The 22195-nt window shown below is 39.5% G+C and overlaps 1 protein-coding gene across 50 annotated transcripts in view; it reads right to left on the reverse strand.

Moving 5' to 3' along the window:
• The window catches only part of LOC105495208 (erythrocyte membrane protein band 4.1), a 234181-nt gene that overhangs the window by 52350 nt on the left and 159636 nt on the right, over positions 1-22195 (reverse strand). For 12 of the 50 annotated variants that reach the window (XM_071097384.1, XM_071097329.1, XM_071097362.1 and 9 more), the window contains 6 exons: positions 15716-15924; positions 11061-11117; positions 10856-10897; positions 8888-8950; positions 3808-3984; positions 259-294 (listed from right to left, as the gene is read on the reverse strand). In XM_071097384.1, coding sequence (XP_070953485.1) covers positions 259-294; positions 3808-3984; positions 8888-8950; positions 10856-10897; positions 11061-11117; positions 15716-15924 — 584 coding nt within the window. Of the gene's footprint in view, positions 1-243; positions 295-3807; positions 3985-8887; positions 8951-10855; positions 10898-11060; positions 11118-15715; positions 15925-22195 lie in introns of all 50 variants that reach the window. The other 38 variants (XM_071097457.1, XM_071097393.1, XM_071097338.1 and 35 more) reach the window with 15 other exon arrangements.

Consider the following 22195-nt stretch of genomic DNA (forward strand, 5'->3'; position numbering starts at 1 on the left):
TTATCTTCATGCAGCTTTTCAACCAGCCATGCGCCGAAATAAGCAAACTGAAAGCTGCAAAAGCTGCAGCAGTGGAAGTGTTATGTGTTAGGCCGAAAGGCTGTGGGTGTGAATTTACTAGTAGAGCCAAAAGAAAAAAAAAGTATTCAGCAGCTGTTGTTCAGTTCTGGGGGGATTATCTGCTTAGTGCCATGACAAGAGCAAATTCTGATTGAGAAGCACACGTCATAACAGCAGCTTTACCTCTGGCCCACCAACCTTTCTTTCCGAGGGAAGCATAGAAGTTTTCTTCACCTGGTCATACACAAATTATATAAAATTCAGTTGCCTTGCAATGCAACAACAATACCATCAAAGGTGGAAGAGGTATCCCCAGAGAACAGAAATAGTATCCCAATTGTTAAAGAAAAAGTAAGATATGCCAGAAAGTGGAATTACCCAATATTAAAGGTCACCATAATACAGTGCTTATTTATTCCACTATTCCTTTACAGGGATAATAGCATAGAGCTAAAATTGTTCAAGTACTCCCATGGATCTTGTTTAGTTTATAAAAAGTTATTTCTTTAAAGAACACAGAATGACATCACCATTCCCAAAACCAACCCTGAGAAGATTTCTGAAAGGTTTCTATTAAAAGACGTAAGATAATTTCTGGAAACGGAGACCAATTCAAATTTACTCAACCTCATCCAAGAGAGTACCAAGTTACTTTTTCAAAGTAGTTGAGCATCTTTTATTACTTGCACAGAGTCAAAAAGAAAACTTCTAGAAAATACGCAGTTATAGTTTGCAGACTGGGCTAACCAGGTGAAACAGCGACAAGGCATTTTCTCATGGAGTCATAGACTTACAGAATTTTAGAGTTCACAGGGACCTTAAAGATCATCTACTCCATAAACTGAGGCCCAATATGATAAATTACTTGTTCAGAATTGTTCAATTCGGTTTTGACTAGCCAGACCCTCTAAATCAAATCAAGCCACAACCAGAACTACTAGACCCTTTATGACTCTTATTAGTAGAGATACATCAAAATTAAGTATCCTACTGACACTGAAAACAGTGGTCTTGCCCAGAAAGCAGAGTTATTGTCTCAGTTCAGAATACATGCTCTAGATTTAGAACATAAAACTAATGTCCATTTATAGAAAATGGAGGCTGAGAGGACAGTAAGTAGCAAACAATAGCATCCTATCATCCCTGGTATCTCTATTTAGCTGCCCATTACTCAGGTATTCTCCAGCCTTATTTGTGAAACTGGTTCAGCTCTGTCTGGAGAACTGTTAGCCAGTTTTAGTCACACTTTGAAAAATACAAAAAGTACCCTTTGTGAACCAACTTTTTTTTTTTTTTTTTTTAAGACGGAGTCTTGCTCTGTTGCCTAGGCTAGAGTGTAGTGGCGTGATCTCGGCTCACTGCAATCTCTGCCTCCTGGGTTCAAGCGATTCTCCTGCCTCAGCCTCCCAAGTAGCTGAGATTACAGGCACATGTCACCATGCCCGGCTAATTTTTTTGTATTTTTTGTAGAGATGGGATTTCGCCATGTTGGCCAGGCTGGTCTCAAACTCCTGACCTCAAGTGATCCGCCCGCCTCAGCCTCCCAAAGTGCTAGGATTATAGGCGTGAGCCACCACGCCCAGCCTGTGAACCAACTTTTACTACCTTCTCCAGTTCCAGAAACTAAATAATAATTTGGATAGTTTACCATAAATTCTGAAAATTAAAAAAAAAAAAAAAAAAGTTTTAGCCAGGTGCGGTGGCTCATGCCTGTAATCTCAGTACTTTGGGAGGCTGAGGCAGGTGGATCGCCTGAGGTCAGGAGTTCGCGACCACCCTGGCCAAGGTAGTGAAACCCCATCTCTACTAAAAATACAAGAAATTAGCTGGGCGTGGAGGCAGGCGCCTGTAATCCCAGCTACTAGGGAGGCTAAGGCAGGAGAATCACTTGAAGCCGGGAGGTGGAGGTTGCAGTGAGCCGAGATCATGCCATTGCACTCCAGCCTGGGCAACAAGAGCGAAACTCCATCTCAAAAAAAGAAAAAAAAAAGTTTTAAAATTATTAAGACATCACTTTACCTTTTTTAACTAGAACTGCTATTGTTTTTGGGGAAAAACAAGCACATAATTTTTAAATCATAATCACTTATTGAGTGATTGTGACTATATAAATATTTCACTTGTACTGACTAAAGATAAAAACTTTTGGGTATATGTTCATGGTAACTTTCAAGATATTTTCATTAAATGTTTAACAGATTCATTTATTCAGATGTAGGATTTCTTTTTTTCTTTTTCTCTTTTTTTTGAGACGGAGTCTCACTCTGTTGCCCTATCTGGAGTGCAGTGGCGTGATCTCGGCTCACTGCAATCTCCGCCTCCCAGGTTCAAGCAATTCTCCTACCTCAGCCTCCTGAGTAGCTGGGATTACAGGCATGCGTCACCATGCCCGGCTAATTTTTGTATTTTTAGTAGATACGGGGTTCACCATGCTGGCCAGGCTGGTCTCGAACTCCTGACCTCGTGATCCGCCCACCTCAGCCTCCCAAAGTGCTGGGATTACAGGTGTGAGCCACCACGCCCGGCCCAGATGTAGGATTTCTAAAATAGGTAATGATAACAATAAAAGAAAAAGAAGAGCCCCTGAGCTCTAATTGTGACTATCTCACACAACAGTGTATTAAAAGTTTAATGTTACTCATAAAGATAAAATAAATAGTTTTCCTTTTCCTTTCTTTTGAGACAGGGTCTCACTCTGTCACCCAAGCCGGAGTGCAGTGGTGCAATCATGGCTCACTGAAGCCTTGGTCTCCTGGCTCAAGCAATCCTCCTGTTTCAGCCCCCTGAATAGCTGGACTACACAGGTGCGCACCACTATACCTGACTAATTTTTGTAGAGATGGGGTTTTGCCATGTTGCCCAGGCTGGTCTTAAACTCCTGGACTCAAGCGATCCGCCTGTCTTGGCCTCCCAAAGTGCTGGGATTACAGGCATGAGCCATGGTGACCAGCCCACAGTTTTTCTAAAATTGAAATACAATAATTAATATTTGGAGATCTGAATTCTCTGGCTTAGGGGGCTCCTTGGTTTACTATATAATTGTGGGGAACCATTCAGATATTTCTAAGTTGTGTAAATGTTCAAATAAAGCTTTTTTTTTTTTTTTTCCGAGACAGAGTCTCACTCTGTCGCCCAGGCTGGAGTGCAGTGGCATGATCTCGGCTCACTGCAAGCTCTGCCTCCCGGGTTCACGCCATTCTCCTGCCTCAGCCTCCCAAGTAGCTGGGACTACAGGCGCCTGCCAACACGCCTGGCTAATTTTTTTGTATTTTTAGTAGAGACGGGGTTTCACCATGGTCTTGATCTTCTGACCTCGTGATCCACTCGCCTCGGCCTCCCAAAGCAAATAAAGCTTTTTAAAAAGACTAATCTCTTTCCTATTTTGACTTCCTAAATTTAGTAAACTTTCGAGTCCCTGAAGGCACAGTTTGAATACAAATAAACCTCTACTGGCTTATGGTCAGTTTATAAACAATCATTAGCCAGAAGCATGTAGCTGCAGAGATAGTTCTCAGAGGCTAATCATCTCCTGGTGGCTCCAAATGGCTCCTACAATTGGACTGGGTAGCCTATATGACTTTAAAAAAAGTAAGTATTTGATTACAAATGCCTTAAAGCAGCAATGAATATAGTGAGGCACCAAATCCAAATTTCAGCTCTAAGCTTTCTCTCAGATACAGAATATTAATACATAAAAACATTTATTCCCTCCATTTTCACAATTGGTCATGTGGACAAAGTACTCACTCCTTCTCCTGTGGGGATTTGCCCATTGACGTTAAGAGTTCGGAAGGGGGAGTGAGTGGATAAGCGTTTATCCCATTCACTAGGCCGTGGTTCTGGTACAGACTCCATGAAGTTCTTTTTCAGCTCACTGATGCTAGCATGATGTTTTCTGATCTCCTCTTGACTCTTGTCTAAATCCTATAGTTGAAAGGACAAAGATGCAAAACAATACATAATCAGGACAAACAACATAACCAAGGGCAACCCATCAGAGACTGGGCACTGGTAGAAAACACACCACATCCAGGACAGATGTTACTAATCTGCATTCAGATTATAAATATACAACATGGTATATTTGCTTGCCTTTTTTTTTCTTTAAATAAAGTGCTTTTCTTGGAAGCTGTGAAGTATCACAACTCCATAGCTGTTAGCAGTTATATAACCCATAAAGAACTCACGCCTTAATTTATGACTCTTCTTCCCATGTGACACAGCACTAGATCTCTAACTCCTCATCCCAAGAAGGTAGTTCCACAACTCAATTAGCCTCAGCTTGATAAGAAATTATTTTAGGCTCAGCTCAGGAGGATGGAGATAGCAATAGATAAACTGTTTAATGAAGGCATGGTGAAACATACAATCCACCATTGACTGTCTTGTCTTGTTGAGCTGCAAACATACAGTATCCTTCTATTTCTACCTGGAGATGGTTTTACTTCTCTATTACTAGGTGGCTGTTTTTGCTTTTTGATAAACAAGAATAGCCCTTTTTTGATGTAAGAATTTATTACTGAAATTCCTAGTTAAAGGCTCCAGAGCTGACTGTTACTACCTCTGAAAAATCACCCAGAGGTATATAACACAATGACATTTTTTCTTTGTCAATAATATGCACATAAACTAAAACCCTTAGGCTTTCTAGCCTCTAACACCTTCACTTCATTACTTAGTACGACTCAAACCAGGGACCTCTTCCAATGACCTTCAAAGGATTGAGAGTGAGTTAAGAGTTCACCAAATACTTTATATATCTCCTTGACAATTTAAAATAACTCAACTGTTCCAGCAGATTAAATTTTCTTTTTAATTTTTGTGGGTACATAGTAGTTATATATTCTAGCAAATTTGAATATTGGGCAACCTGAGGTACAGGCAAGCTATTAAAGGGATATTCCAGGGAGAAATGAACGAAGCTTAGGTTAATAAAGCATGAGCTAGAAATAATATTCAGGTTTATGTAAAAGGAGGTATATAACAACTTTCAAAAAGGGGACTTGGCCAAAAATAATCTGGTAAATATACTTGAAGACAAAAATTCAAACGTTCTTTGTCCAAGAACACTTCAAAAAACCTTAAAAGATCTATGCTTGAGATCAAAACATGTGGGAGCCCATCACTTGATGACTGCAAAAAATTTATTACATATCAAGGCAGCTCTGTATCCAAGAAAAGCATAATGCTAAATACATTTCCTAATATGCTGGGTGAATTTTGGATTTAGTCTTTCTTTTTTGGCTCTGTAGGAAACAGCTATATTGGGGTAAAAAATTAGAATTCATGTCAATAAAATTTTGCTTAAAAGTTTTTTCTGAGGGTAATACAGGTTTTAACTAAATAAAACTCTTTCAAAAGCAATGTCAAAGGGAAAACAGCATAAGAATAATCAGTGAGACAATTTTGATTCTGGAGATATTCATTCAGAAAAATCATTAACTAGTCTATTTCTTTTTATTTTTGCAAGACTGAACCATGTATACCTGCTTTAAGATCAAATAGAAAGCTAACTCCAAAAGGGCGATCCTGTAGCATCCAGAAGAGCATGTTTCGCATGTTGGGATGAAATGTGAGTATATTTTATGAATATGGACTTCGCTATGGGGAAAAGAACAGTTTGCACTTTTGTTCTAGCTGAAAGCAAGAAAAGCATGTCTAGTAGCTAAAGAAAAGCATGAACAAGCCCATTCAAAGACCCAGTGTTAGACTGAGCAACCAGACCCACCAGGCATGTAAGGTCCCATGGCCCAGCTCCTCACTGGTAATTAAAATCTGTTTGGGCCAAGACCAACTTAATACATTTGGGAAGGTTAAAAGTGTGAATAGAGCAAAACAAAAATGAGCAAGAGATGCTATGTAAAATGATAACTCTCTGAGTTAACCTCTTAATATAAGAGACTTGTGATTTGCTACTCTTCTTGCCTAGCTTCGGATTGGCTTGGAACCTGAGAAAATAAATATTTTGGTAAAACCAGTAGCTTCTGAGGGAGCTTTCTCCATCCTTCTTAGCTGGCTTTGTTGGAAACCTGTGGGGGCACAGAGTAAAATTAAGATCTCAAAGGGACCTGTTCCAAATAGAATTTGTCATAGACAACTTGCTACAGGTTCTCTCTGGGAGATGGAGGAGGCGGTAGATCTAAAAATGAACTCGACCTTATTTGTGCCAGAACAAAGCATTAGTGGGGGCGGGGTAGGAGAAGAGGGAGGAGGGATGCTTAAAAAAAAAAAAAAAAGCCTGCTGGAGTGACAGATAACTTGAGAGAACTTCCTTACTGGGGAAAAACTTTATAATAACTAAAGAATGATGGCCAAATTACTTTGGCTGTGTTCAGGTTAGACACTTTTTGATGCCTATCACTTCATAATTTTAGCAGCAATCAAACCAAACACTTCATTAAATATAAAATGTTCTCAAAAGGCAGTTAGTGGTTTTAATTTTCAAACACACTTATTTAGAAATCCCCTCTCATGGCTGTCAATGAAATGCTGAGGGAAAAACACATCACACACAGGGACTTTGTGAGTCTCAGAAGCCATAACACACCTCATGAAACAAATGACAAATATATGATTGGTACTGTAGGTTCCAGTTAAGAGGAAGCACTGAAGATGAACTAGTCAGGAAATATGCATGTTTAGAATTTCAAGATGTTACACTGCCAAATAAAGGAAATCAACCAACATTCACTATTCTTCCTAGTCTCTGAAGATGGAACTACTCAGCTCTAGTTTCAGATATGGGCTAAAACAAAGAGATCTAGTTGCTAAGTTTGAAATATCTGAGGATCCAGCCTTGAAAAACTTCATGTTAAACGAGACAAATATATGTAAAGCACTTGGTATTGCACCCACCATGCAATACATGTTTAATGAAGGCTGGGCATAATTTTTCTCAAAGCCTTTATACGTAACAAGTACTCAAAATACAGATATTGACAAGGAATAAGATGAGGTTTAAATAATTATTAGAGGCTATATATTAAGCCAGAGATCTATCTAGTTTTTAAAGTTTAGGTTGGGTCCAGTGGCTCATGCCTGTAACCCCAGCACTTTGGGAGGCTAAGGCAGAAGGATCACTTGAGTCCAGGAGTTTAAGACCAGCCTGGGCAACATATTGAGATCCTGTCTCTACCAAAATTTAAAAATTAGCTGGGCATTGTGGCATGCACCCATAGCCCCAGCAACTCAGGAGATTGAGATGGGAGGATTGTTTGGGCCCAGGAGGCTGAGTGTGCAGTAAGCAGTGATTGTGCCACTGCACTCCAGCCTGGGTAATTCTGTGAGACCCTGCCTCAAAAAAAAAAAAAAAAAAAAAAAAAAAAAAAAGGCCAGGCGCAGTGGCTCATGCCTGTAATCCCAGCACTTTGGGAGGCCAAGGAGGGCGGATCATGAGGTCAGGAGATCAAGACCATCCTGGCTAACACAGTGAAACCCCGTCTCTACTAAAAATAGAAAAAATTAACAGGGCGTGGTGGCGGGCGCCTGTAGTACCAGCTACTCGGGAGGCTGAGGCAGGAGAATGGCCTGAACCCGGGAGGCGGAGCTTGCAGTGAGCTGAGATCGTGCCGCTGCACTCCAGCCTGGGCAACAGAGCCAGACTGTCTCAAAAAAAAAAAAAAAAAAAAAAAAAAGAAAAGAAAAGAAAAAGAAAGAAATGCTCATTACCCTGTTGTAATTTTCAATGAAAGAACTAATTCCTTAGAGGATATATAAGAAAAACAACAGAAATTCAAGAATCTCCTTTATAGGCCAGGCGCGGTGGCTCATGCCTTTAATTCCAGCACTTTGGGAGGCCAAGGCGGGTGGATCACGAGGTCAGGAGATTGAGACCATCCTGGCTAACACAATGAAACCCATCTCTACTAAAAAATACAAAAAATTAGCCAGGTGTGGTGGCAGGCGCCTGTAGTTCCAGTTACTTGGGAGGCTGAGGCAGGAGAATGGCATGAGCCTGGGAGGCGGAGCTTGCAGTGAGCCGAGATCATGCCACTGCACTCTAGACGGGGCAACAGAGCAAGACGCCATCTCAAAATATATATATATACATGTGTATATATATATGTATATATATGACCAATGTTGAATAAAATGGGAAAATAATCTCACAACTCTTATAGCAGACAGCATGTTGCTGTTTCTGAGTGGAAAACAGTGTGGTTTAATAGAGTTGGATAGATCCTCACATCTTGGCTTTCCAGTTCTGGGACTACAGGAAAATTACTTAATCTCTTTGAGCTTCAACTTTCTCATCTTTAAAATAACAATCCCATACCCACAGGCCTGTTTTTATGATTAAACCATCTTATAGTAACTACTCATTAAATGCTAGGCTCCCCTCTTTCCTTCTTATATCTTTCTTTTTTCCCCCCGGACAGTTCTTCTGTCATTTTTCTATTATCTCCAATATTTTAAGTCCATTTTGAATTCCCTACTTTTTCACACTCTCTTAGTTCAGAAAATGAAAGAATAGTGCAAATTTGCATCTTGGGACACATGGAAGTTTATACTCTTGGAAAATTAAGGGAACTTTTAGCAATGATGTAGAACTTTCTAACGGTGGGTAAAACAATGGAACCATGAGAGGTAGAGGTAGTCCCAATCATATATTTTTCCAGGTAAGTATGACAGAAACTAAAAAGAATCAGAAGGCGAGATGTTTGCATATCTTCATGTTCACCAACATGCAAAAGCATTTTAAACCTAAAGTTCCTTCATGCAATGGCATGCAAAACCAAATGCAGCAAAGAATGAAGAAAAGGGGATCAGCAAAGAATGCAGAAGGTTCCAGGCAACCAACTGAAATAAGCTTCAAGTTCATACAAACCTCCAACATTAAATTGCTATGTCTGATATAAATGTTTTCACCATCTAGTCTTTCTCTCTTTTTCTGTGAAAATGAAAGGGGGGAAAAACAGAAAAGCATAAAAAATTAAAATGTTGTTCTTGCGGGAAAAAACTGAAAATTGGCAAACCAAAAAATATTTAAAATTTAATGTCCACAGCGCAGCATATGCCAACATGAAATGGTCAGTCACAAGGACACACAGAGAACATGATTACCACGAGAAAACGATGACCTTGTTCATGAATGATGAAAGAATGTGATGATGTTATTCAAATAGACAGTGCTCCTGGCTTCATTGGCTTCTTATGTAACAAGCTGTTTTGTTTTTGTTTTTGTTTTTGTTTTTGTTTTTTTTGAGACGGAGTCTCGCTCTGTCGCCCAGGCTGGAGTGCTGTGTCCGGATCTCAGCTCACTGCAAGCTCCGCCTCCCGGGTTCCCGCCATTCTCCTGCCTCAGCCTCCCGAGTAGCTGGGACTACAGGCGCCCGCCACCTCGCCCGGCTAGTTTTTTTTTTTTTTTGTATTTTTTAGTAGAGACGGGGTTTCACCGTGTTAGCCAGGATGGTCTCGATCTCCTGACCTTGTGATCTGCCCGTCTCGGGCGGATCTCCCAAAGTGCTGGGATTACAGGCTTGAGCCACCGCGCCCGGCATAACAAGCTGTTTTATGTTCATTTTTGAAATTGAACTGTTTGAGGGTTACCTTAAAACATATGACTCTAAAAAACACTGAAACTCCAGGTATCATGGAGTGAAGAAATGCTTTAAAAACATTATTTAGCTTTTGGGATGTATTTTATACTTAGTGACACTGAGTATAATTAGAGATTTTATAATCTCTAATTACAAAATCTAATAAAAAATTAGACCTCTTTTATAAAAAAGATCTAAGAAAGATTATCATTTTATACATGATCAGCCAATAAATATATTCAGTTAACTGATTCAAACTGATTCATCCCACTCTATAGATGAAAAGAATGAGGCACAGAGAAGTCAAACCCATAGTTATACACAGTACTGGGGCTGCTGCTACAGAGGGTGTTTTTCTGGAGACAGGGTCTTACTCTGTCACATAGGTGGAATGTAGTGGTGCAGTTGTGGCTCACTGCAGCCTTAACCTCCTGGACTCAAGTGAGCCTCCTGCCTCAGCCTCCCAAGTAGCTGGGACCACAGGAGTGTATCACCACGCCTGGTTAATTAATTAATTTATTTTTTTGAAGTGACGGGGTCTCCCTATGTTGCCCGGGCTGGTCTTGAACTCCTGGACTCAAGGGATCCTCTTGCCTCAACCTCCCAAAGTGCTGGGATTACAGGTGTGAGCCATCACACCCAGCTATGATGGTTTTCATTTTATGATAAATGTGTATAAAATATTATCAATCATTCTAAGAATATGATGTCATTGTGAAATAGTTCTTATACATTTTTAAATATAAAAGATAGGTTTGACTCTCACTGTTTAATGAAAAGTTTAATGAAACTTTTCAACATATAGTATAGGATTATGGTTTCTTCAGTTTATGTAAATATATGTGTATAGCTGTCACCCAGGCTGGAGCACGGTGGCATGATCTCAGCTCACTGCAACCTCCACCTCCCAGGTTCAAGCGATTCTCATGCCTCAGCCTCCCAAGTAGCTGGGACTAAAGGCGTGCACCAACACACCTGGCTCATTTTTGTATTTTTAGTAGAGATGTGGTTTCACCACGTTGGCCAGGCTGGTCTCAAACTCCTGACCACAAGGGATCCTCCTGCCTTGGCCTCCCAAAGTGCTGGGATTATAGGCGTGAGCCAATGCGCCTGGCCCATATCCGTTATTTGAAAGTATTAACAACTCCTGATTAAAAGAAATCAATGAAAAGAATGGATCACTGTCTTTTTAATGCATTGTAAGTCAGCATGGGTGAAATGGCAATGTAGCTTTGTGAAAGTGAAAAATGGCTAACCTTCCTCATTCTTATCAGATCTTCAGTTTTTTCTGCAAGCTTCTGTTTTGCCATAATTTAAAAAAGAAAGAAAAATGATAAAATGTTGCTCATTGAAGTTTGTTTGAACCTTCATTTTATAATTTTAAGGAAAAGGGAGTAAGGGAGAAGAAAAAAAACTGAGCGGGTGGAGGGAAAGAGGAACAAGTGGCCTATTGGCACAAACCTGTGTTTGGTCACCATTTGAGGTGGGTACTGTCACCTCGATGTGGGTTTTTTCCACCTACATTTAAGAAATAAAGTAGTGAAAACATTTTAGGTTAGTAGGTTTCTATGAATAGTGTTGTTTCCAAATAAGCTGCATCTTTAAGCTGGTTGTGAAATACGCTGATATGTAATCATCATGATGCAGTCTTATGGAGGGTGTTACAGGGAAGGATATTACTCCCAAAAGTCATCTGTGTTTACCATCACATTTTCAAGGCTGAAAAGGTAACATGGATATCCAAATTATCAAAAAAGAAAATTAAGGTAAGTATTCTATTGATGAAGAAAATATATTTTTATACTTATTTATAAAAAAGTATCCACTTAAAAGAATAATTTAGGCTTATTTAATGCAATAGCCATGTTTTTGTTTTGCCTTTAAAAAATGATCTGGAAGTACTTTAAGTAACATTTAAAAACAAATTTACATATGAAGTTATCAACGTATGACATATATGACAGGAAGAAAATCTTTAGTTAAAGCACACATGTAATAAACCACATATGACACCAAACTGGTAAACACAAAGGATTTTGTTAGTTGAACAATATACTTAAGGAGGCACTTCATTCTTCAGTTTATTACACAACAAAACATTACAATAAACCCAATTTAAATTGTAACTGACACATGAAATTACTCCCAGGGCTGGTTATAAACAAGCACATGCAGGATTCAGCTGCAACATTCAACACACTGCAATCTTCTCTAGGAAGGTGGAGCCTATGTGTTTGGTAGAAGGGCAAGATTCATCCTTAGTATTAATAGTAGAAAGAGAATAGCTAAGGTCTCCTGCCTAGCTTTGAAATACCTTTAGTAATGTCATTTTATACATAGAAAATGGAGTAATTATTAAAAAAAAAAAAAACCAGGCTATTAAGAGGGAGCATAATAGAGTGAGCAACGCACAAAGCATTGGATATCTTAAATTTAAAAATTGATTGTTTTTACTAAGGGCTAAATCACTTTATATCATTAAGTTCTTTACAGAACCTCATCAATCTGTGGTGTTGATATTCTTTTTAATTACACTAAGCAGCATTACTTTGGAATATAATGTCATTGTGCTATTTTCCCTAAACTGAGTCTAAAAAACCTGAGAGAGCTACAAAATTAGTGACACTGTCAAGTGTTAAGTTAAGTACACCCCATTACAGCACTTTAACTACCAGGGGTAATTAACCTTTTTGGGTCATTTCTACTTTAAGTCCCAGCATACTTGTTGTGTGGTCATTAACAAGTTTTTTTTACTCCCCAGAGCTTAAATTTCTTATGGATAAAATGGAGATAATGTCTTCCTAGAATTGTGCATTTAGCAAACAATAATGTTAAATTATTTTACAGGCCGGGAGCGGTGACTCATGCCTGTAATCTCAGCACTTTGGGAGGCCGAGGCGGGTGGATCACGAGGTCAGGAGTTTAAAACCAGCCTGGCCAAGATGGTGAAACCCCGTCTCTACTAAAAATGCAAAACAATTAGCCGGGCGTGGTGGCACGCACCTGTAATACCAGCTACTCCAGAGGCTGAGGCACAGAATTGCTTAAACCTGGAGGGGCGGAGGTTGCAGTGAACTAATATCGCTCCACTGCACTCCAGCCTGGGCGACAGAACGAGACTCCGTCTTAAAAAAAAAAAAAAAAATGTATTTTACAAAGCTTAAATTCCTCATTCAAATGAATAATGACTTCTTTTTGCTTTGGATCTTTATCAATCCAATAGCAGAAAATTGACAGCCTCTACTTCAGTTTAAGAATTGAGGCAAGCCAGGCACGGTGGCTCAGCCTGTAATCCCAGTACTTTGGGAGGCCGAGGCAGGTGGATCACCTGAGGTCAGGAGTTCGAGACAATCCTGGCCAACATGGTGAAACCTTGTCTCTACTAAAAATATAAAAATTAACTGGGCGTGGTGGTGGGCACCTGTAATCCAGCTACTCAGGAGGCTGAGGCAGGAGAATCGCTTAAACCTGGGAGATGGAGGTTGCAGTGAGCTGAGATCGCACCATTGCACTCCAGCCTGGGTGACAGAGCAAGACTCCATCTCAAAAAAAAGAATTGAGGCCAAGTAGCAACAGTATTTCTGTGTGTGCCCCTACATAGAACATTAAATGAGATAACAATATACATGGGGGAGATACTACCTACTGCCATACTTGCAGAATAGACCTCATTAAAATGACAACAAAAAGCCATCTCTATCTCAAACTAATGTCAGATAATGAAATTTACAGTTACAAGGCTACTTTATCACTACTATTGCTTTATATAATAAATATGGCTTCAGGTATATGCCATAGTTTTGTTTTGTTTTGTTTGAGACAGAGTCTTGTTCTGTTGCCCAGGCTGGTGTGCAGTGGCGTGATCTCGGCTCACTGCAACCTCTGTCTTCCAGGTTCAAGTGATTCTCCTGCCTCAGCCTCCCAAATAGCTGGGATTACAGGTGTCTGCCAGCATGCCCAGCTAATTTTTGTATTTTCAGTAGAGACGGGGTTTCGCCATGTTGGCCAGGCTGTGATCCACCCGTCTTGGCCTCCCAAATTGCTGGGATTACAGGCGTAAGCCACCGTGCCTGCCACCAGAGTTATTTTCTAACTGCTACATATAAAATCAGCTCAGAGTCACCCTTAATTCTGCCACCACCATTACTATAATAAGTTATCAGAGGTGGTCTTCAGTCTCATTTCAACACAAGTATCTCAAATCATATATTTATGTAGAATTAATTGGCAACAAAGACCCCCTATTGGCTTGGAAAGCTTATACCAGGTAGTGATCTCTTTACTCTGCCAAGTTCCCAAGAAAAAAGGGAGCCTATTGTTGAAGATATTTATGTCTATGATACAGGCAAAAAGGAGTAAAAGTAAGTCAGCAGAAAGCCAGAGGAATCTTAGCCACTAGGAAGATTCCCCTAACAATTCCAGTAAGCTAACACTTTTTAGTTAGTATAACAAATGGAGGGATAGTCAAAAGTGCCTGGTGAGATATTCTAACATCAAAAACTGAGGAGGTAGTCTAACATTAAACAGGCATTGTTGACACTGAACCTGAAGACCAATGTCATAAATATTTGGCTACGTACAAAAATGTAAACACCTACCATTCACTCAATCTGTTTTTCTCTTTGGACTCAAGGTAGTCCCAAATGGACAGTAAAACTGTATGTCATATTTAACAGTTTGCTTTTTTCTTTATTATTATTTTTTGAGACGGAGTCTTGCTCTGTTACTCAGGCTGTAGTGCAGTGGTGTGATCTGGGCTCACTGCAACCTCTGCCTCCCAGGTTCAGGGAATTCTGCCTCAACCTCCCCAGTAGCTGGGATTACAGGCACCTGCCACCACGCCCAGCTAATTTTTGTATTTTTAGTAGAGATAGGGTTTCACTATTTGAGACAGGGTATCACTTTGTCACCCTGGCTGAAGTGCAGTGGTGCAATCTCGGCTCACTGAAGCCTCCTCAATCTCTCAGGTTCATGCTATCCTTCTGTCTCAGCCCCCGCAAGGAGCTGGGACTACAGATGTGCGTCACCATACCCAGCTAGTTTTTGTATTTTTTGTAGACATGGGGTTTTGCCATTTTGCCAAAGCTGGTCTTGAACTCCTGGGCTCAAGGGATCTGCCCGCCTTGCTCTCCCAAAGTGCTAGGATTACAGGTGAGAACCTCCAAACCTGGTCTAACAGTTTTTGTTTTGTTTTGTTTTTTTTAAATACAATCAAAACAGAGTTAGATTGTCCACTGCTCTAGAAATAAACTAGATATTGATCTGGCTCCAAAAGAACAAGGTTAATCCATCTGCCAAAGCGAGGACACTTACTAAGATCTAACTCAGTTTAATTTTTTTTTTAATTTCTTAACAGACATATAAAAATGTAATTCTCCTTATAAAGACTGCATCTCATAATTCCTGTTGCCAACAGTAAGACCTATATTTATTTCAATAAATCTGAGCTAGCACTTCGATTCCATCACTGTTTAAATGTGTTTACGAAGCTTAACACATAAAAGGTCAGTCTAGTCACCGTCTAGGAAATCTGCTAATTAAATTGGTGATTTTTCAACACAGTGCAGTGACTGTGGATACAACTAACTCAGAACCATAGGTAACTCAGCAGTACAACCTCTCCTACATAATGGATCTTTTCCTTTTTGTAACGCTACTTAAGATTTGAGCAACCACATAGATGTGCTTTATGTAATACCTATTCGTTGGAAATGTTGTGCATACGTCCATCTTAGAAAATAAAATTATATTTTAATCACAATAGCAGAACTTAGTCTTAAAAATCTATGTAGCGATTCCTTCTAGATAAGTAAAAATTATTTTAAAAAGCAGAGGATCAATCATACTGGTGTGTTTTATAAGTTCATTTAGAAAAATAATAGTTGGGTCAAGGAGTGGGTCACCTTATAACTTCTGAGATAGCTTACAGTCTTATTGACATAACTCTATGAAAATATTTTACAGGTTCATGGGAGACATCTTCATTTAGAAAGAATGAGGAATAACTTTGTTGAGCCTATGAGAATAAGCAATTGCTTTGAACACGTTCCTGGTCAAAATGTTAAGGCTTCTAAATCACAAAGTGAGTTAGCTAAGTATTTGGACTGATGACATACCTTCCATGCTTCTGTGGGCTCTGGCTCAGCTTGCTCAGGTGGCTCGTCTTCCTTTTTCACTTCAGCCTTCACTGTTTCCTTCTGTGCTTTAGGGACCACTGTTTTTTTAGCAGAGGCATCTAGGACGCCACCTTCTGCAACCTGACCCTGAGCAATGGCGGGTGCAGAAGTGGGCCGAGGACTTCGGTCTGCCGAATCGACAGCTGCTGCTATGTGAGAAAGGGAAAAGGGAAGAATAAGTAAAGGCCAGAGCTACTGTATTATTTCAAAGTCACCAGGCAAAATAACTGTGAATCCAGGGCACACACAAATGTTACAGTGTGTAGTGGGCTATCCATACAGAGGGTAAAAAATAAATCATTAGTGCTCTGCCAGGGAACTGACAGCAACAGGAAAGTTAAATGTACCATCAGTAGAAGGCTAAAATGTGTTAATGATCATATTCCATGAATGCTGAATTCAGGGGAGACAGGATCAAAGAAAAGAAATAGAAAATCCATTTATCTTGTAATTTTAGTTTCAAAAACCTGCAATGTTGTCTATGGTGGGGAAAAAAGGGTCAACTAAATGTGATTTCTTCCATGAGGCCTTTTAAAAATAAAGATGTGTTCACTTTAAGGTTATTTCAGGAATCTAAAAATATATTGTAAGAAAAAAGAATTAAGTCTGATTTCTTCTGTAAGCCTCCTTGGAATGATTACAAAATAACTTGATAAATGGCTCTTCTGGTAAGACACGAACTACTTTCTGATGCTTGTAAGGACAAATCTTTGAATCAGATGCTCTCCCTTTTAATAATATATCCTTTGATTAAAATAACACGAACTCAAAATCTTTGTCAGTACTCAAACCTAAACAAAAATATCTTTTGAGTTCTGTCCTACTATCTCTCAGTCTTACCAATTTGTATTATAGCTCTTATTCTCTAATATATTTAGGGCAGTGGTTCTCAACTGGAGTAAATTGTCCCCAGAGAATATTTGGCAATGTCTGGAGACATTTTTGGTTGTTGTAACTGAGGAGGGACGAGAAAGGAGGTACTGGCATCCAGTGCATAGAGGCTGAAGTTACTGAGGTTAAGAAACCTTAATTTAGGGGAAAAGCTATATACACTGTTTTAGAGAGAATAAACTATACAGGCTTATGATAAAATCTTGATCTTTTCTAAGAGCTAATTGTTGTGTTGGAATATTTGGTATCTAAGTTTTAGACAGCTTACTTCAAAACAATCACTCATACCATTTTTGTGGTTTTTATGTTAATTCTTTCAGGGATATAAAACATTTACACTTTGTAATAAAACTTCACTTATCTGACAGTATCTAGGAATAAAAGTGTTTTTCGACATTGTGTTTCTGATAACATATTGTTATCCTCTTTTGTACTAAGACTTTTTTTTTTTTTTTTTTTTTTTTTAGACAGAGGCTCTGTCGCCTAGGCTGGAGTGCAATGGCACGATCTCTGCTCACTACAATCTCTGCCTCTCAGGTTCAAGCGATTCTCCTGCCTCAGCCTCCCCAGTAGCTGGGACTACAGGTGTGTGCCACCATGCCCAGTTAATTTTTTGTATCTTTAGTAGAGACGGGGTCTCACCATGTTGGCCAGGCTTGTCTCGAACTCCTGACCTCAACTGATCTGCCTGCCTTGGCCTCCCAAAGTGCTGGGATTACAGGCGTGAGCCACTGCGCCCGGCCAAGACTTTTATATTTTAATCAATTTGCATGGAAATCAGTAATTTTTATTATATACTTTCCTGCATTCTTAAACTGACTATAACTGAACATAATTCATCCTGAAATTTTTAGATTTATAAATTGTAAGGATCAGATAAAGGAATTCCATAAATCTGAACAGATAAAAACTTTAAATTCTCAACTACTTCATACAACAATATCAAGAAAGAAATGCTTGGCCAGGTGCGGTGGCTCACACCTGTAATCCCAGCACTTTGGGAGGCCAAGGTGGGCGGATCACCTGAGGTGGGGAGTTCGAGACCAGCCTGGTCAACGTGGTGAAATGTCATCTCTACTAAAAGTACAAAAATTAGCCAAGCGTGGTGGCGGGCGCCTGTAGTCCCAGCTACTAGGGAGGCTGAGGCAGGAGAATGGCCTGAACCCAGGAGGTGGAGCTTGCGTGAGCTGAGATTGTGCCACTGCACTCCAGCCTGGGCAACAGAGCCAGACTCTGTCTCAAAAAAAAAAGAAAAAGAAAAAGAAAAAGAAAGAAATGCTCATTACCCTATAGTAATCTCCAATGAAAGAACTAATTCCTTAGAGAATATATCGGAAAAACAGCAGAAATTCAAGAATCCCCTTTATTGGCCAGGTGCTATGGCTCATGCCTGTAATCCCAGCACTTTGGGAGGCCAAGGCGGGTGGATCACAAGATCAGGAGATTGAGACCATTCTAGCTAACACAGTGAAACCCATCTCTACTAAAAAGTACAAAAAATTAGCCAGGCGTGGTTGTGGGCGCCTGTAGTTCGAGTTACTTGGGAGGCTGAGGCAGGAGAATGGCTTGCACCCAGGAGGCGGAGCTTGCAGTGAGCCGAGATCGCACCACTGCACTCCAGCCTGGGCAACAGAGCGAGACTCTGTCTCAAAAAAAAAAAAAAAACAAAAAAAACCTCTCCTTTATCTTCCATGAAAAATCTGTGGCCTCTTGCACAGATTGCTACTACTGGGTTAGTACTAATAACTCTGGATTAGCACAGAGCTACTACTAATGGGTGCTTTAAGCAGTCACTGCAAGAATGGCAGATGGCAGACCAAACCTGACAACACAGGGGAATGTGACAAAATATTTTGCTCACAGTTGTGTTTAAGTATCATTATACATGTGTATTCACACCTCCTCTCAAAGAATTAATTCAACTATGCCTGGCATCACAGAAACATAGCCCATGCTTTCACCATGTGTTATTTTGCCACTTGTCTTTGGTTTCAATCCAGTACTAATATGGCAGAGCCAAATGATTTATGTCTTCAGCATTCCTAGCCTTGGCAATCTGTACTGTATGTGGAAAAGAAGGTATTAGTGTGGAAACTGACAGAAACACAGTTCAGAGATCGGAAAAATAATAACATTACAATAAAAAGCCCTGGCTGTGAAAGGCTGCATGGAACAGAGGCAAAAGCCAAATTATGAGTCTTAGGCCCAGACTCAGTCACACACAGTAGTGTGACCTAAGGCATGGAGCTTAATCTTACAAACTTTAGTTTAATCGTATGTAAAATATGGAAGATATTAACTCTATAATATCATGGTAGTGATCGTGGCTTTTTAAAACAGTTTTGAGACATAATTCACATACCATACAGTTCACTCATTTAAAATATATAATTCAATGCTTTTTAGTATATTTACAGTGTTGGGGGTAGTGATTGCTTTTTAAGATGTGTGGGTCTTCAGTTTTATTAATTCAGCTATTAATATTTACAACATTTTGGGGCATATATAGACGATACATAACTTAAAAATCCAGTATCTCCCATATCTGAAGGTCTACACAAAGAAAAACGCTGATGGTGACCCACTAACTTCAATACTATATTGCTCTTGGTTGACAATAGAAACTTAGTTACATACTAGAGCAGTAAAGAATAAAATTCAAACCATCAGACTGAGTAAAGGCAAACAACTTCTACTTCTAGCTGTTATTTACTAGCACAATTTCTGCTAGTGTGCAGTAGGGTCGTTCTTTTATCAGAGGACCACATAAATCATTTGTAGGTCTTGAAAAACAAAAAAATCGGATGATGCGTGAGATGAGCTATCTGCTCACTCTAGTGAGATGAGCTATCCAAGAGTGAGGCTTGGGCATGTGTTTTGTTTTAAAGTTCCAAAGGTGATAAGGATGTACACCCCTAGCAAGATTCACTTAATCACTGCTCACCGAATGGATGAACTACCTGGTTGTGTGGCCCTTTCTTTTGTGCTCCAGTTTCCTCATGAGTAAAACCGTAATTCCTAAATGCTTTTTCTTATTCACTAAGTAGCTAGTATTAAAAAGGAATACATGGAAATGCTTTGAAAAGCAAAAAGTACAAGAAAAATATAATCTTTGTCATCATTATTAGCTACCCTTGCAACTTACTACTCTATCATAAAACTGGGATCAGAACCAGTTTTGGTATTCCAGCTGGTGAGGCAGATGCTCTGAGGACCAGACGTAACAGAAGAGAAAGGGAATGCTCATTTTTATCATTAAAATGAGAGCCGTTATAAAGCAATTCTTGTAAAAGTTTTCCTGATACATCATCTCTAGCTTACAGAGTTATATTAATTTTTTGAAAAGGGAGGGGTGACTCAACGGGAAAAAGTATCTTTTAAGGAGCACGGAGAAGTATCTAAGGAAAGGAGGGAAAAATAGTTCCACAGACATGTTTCCAGTTTTTATACCATAGCACAAAGAGAAAAAGACATTTAAAAACAGAACTACAAAAAAAAAATTGTCCTATTCAGTTTATATGCACTTCAGATACTTAAAAGATATGCAAAATGCTTAGAACAGTGCCTGGAACATACTAAGTGCTCAACCAATATTGACTATTAACTTTTATTCTACCCTTTCTTAAAAAAAAAGTAATCATGGTGAAGAGTAAAAAGCATGGGCCTAGGAGAATGGTCCTGGATTCCCTCCTAATTCTTTCCAACTAGCTATGTGACCTTAGGCAAGTCACTTACATTCTAAGGTTAAGTTGTAAGAAATAATGAACATTGGCTGGGTGCCGGTGGCTCACGCCTGTAATCCCAGCACTTTGGGAGGCCGAGGCGGGTGGATCCCAAGGTCAAGAGATTGAGACCATCCTGGCCAACACTGTGAAACCCCATCTCTATTGAAAAACAAACAAACAAACAAAACACACACACACACACACACACACAAATTAGCTGGGCGTAGTGGCGTGCACCTGTAGTCCCAGCTACTCAGGAGGCTGAGGCAGGAGAATCGCTTGAACCCAGGAGGCAGAGGTTGCAGTGAGCCAAGATTGCAACATTGCACTCCAGCCTGGGTGACAGTGCGAGACTCCGTCTCAAAAACAAAACAAAACAAAACAAAAATAAAAATAAAAAAAAGAAATAATGAACATTAATGAGTATCTAGTTCAAGAAATTATTTTTAAAAAAGCTCAATAAAAGTGTAAAGAAAATAAAGATAATAAAGATATGAGCTGACATGAGTTAAAGTATATATAATAGGAAAAAAACAACAAAACCAAAAGTTGGTTCTCTGAAAAAATTAAGAAGATTACTTTGTACCCCATAAATATATACAATTATAAATTGTCATCCCGGCTTGGTGGCTCATGCCCACAATCCCAGAACTTTTGGAGGCTGAAGTAGGCAGATCACTTGAGGTCAGGAGGTAGAGACCAGCCTGACCAACATGGTGAAACCCCGTCTCTACTAAAAATGCAAAAGCTGGGCATGGTGGCGCACACCTGTAATCCCAGCTACTTGGGAGGCTGAGGTGGGAGAATTGCTTGAACTTGGGAGGCAGAAGTTGCAGTGAGCTGAGATCGCACCATTGCATTCCAGTCTGGGCAACAAGAGTAAAACTCCATCTCACAAATAAATAAGTAAATAATAAATATATAGTCAATTTACAATTTAAGAAAGAAAAGATTAATAAAATCAATATATCTCTAGCAAGCCTATTTGAAACAAAAAGGGTACAACTTACCAATATCACGAATGCCAAAAGTGGACCCTGCTATAGTTCTTACAGGTATTAAAAAGATACCCAGCCTTATGTAAATATATTTGGAAATTTAGATAAAATGCACATTGCCTAGAAAAACACAACTAGGCCAGGTGCAATGACTCACACCTATAATCCCAGCACTTTGAGAGGCCTAGGTGAGAGGACTGCTTGAGCCCAGGTGTTCAAGATCAGCCTGGGCAACACAGTAAGACCTTGTCTCTATAAAAATTAAAAAATTAGTGGGGTGTGGTAGCGTGTACTTGTGGTACCAGCTACTCAGGATGCTGAGGTGGGAGGATCATTTGGGCCTGGGAGGTCAAGGCTACAGCAAGCTATGATGGCGTTACTGTACTCCAGCCTGAGAGAGCTAAGACTGTTTCTCCAAAAAAAAAAAAAAGGAAAGAAAGAAAGAAAAAAGAAACACAGTTTATCAAAACTGAAACAAGAACTAGAACATTTTAATAGTCCCTTATCTAATAAAGACACTGAATCTGTAAGTAAAGAACCTCCCACAGTGAGATCTCTAGGACCAGATATGGCTTCAAAGGCGAATTCTTCTAAATGGTAACAAAGAAATGACAACAGTCTTCAACAAACTCTTCCAGAGAACAGAAAAAGAAGGAATTCTTTTCAATTTATTTTATGAGACCAGCATAAATTTGAAGCTAAAGCCTGACCACAACATGACAAAAAAGGAAAAACCCCAAAATGATAAAAAAGAAAAGTGTATTATGACCAATTTGAGCTTACTCCAAAAATTCTTAGGTGATTTA

Source organism: Macaca nemestrina, chromosome 1, assembly GCF_043159975.1.
Source record: "Macaca nemestrina isolate mMacNem1 chromosome 1, mMacNem.hap1, whole genome shotgun sequence".
NCBI classification, from domain to species: Eukaryota; Metazoa; Chordata; class Mammalia; order Primates; family Cercopithecidae; genus Macaca; species Macaca nemestrina.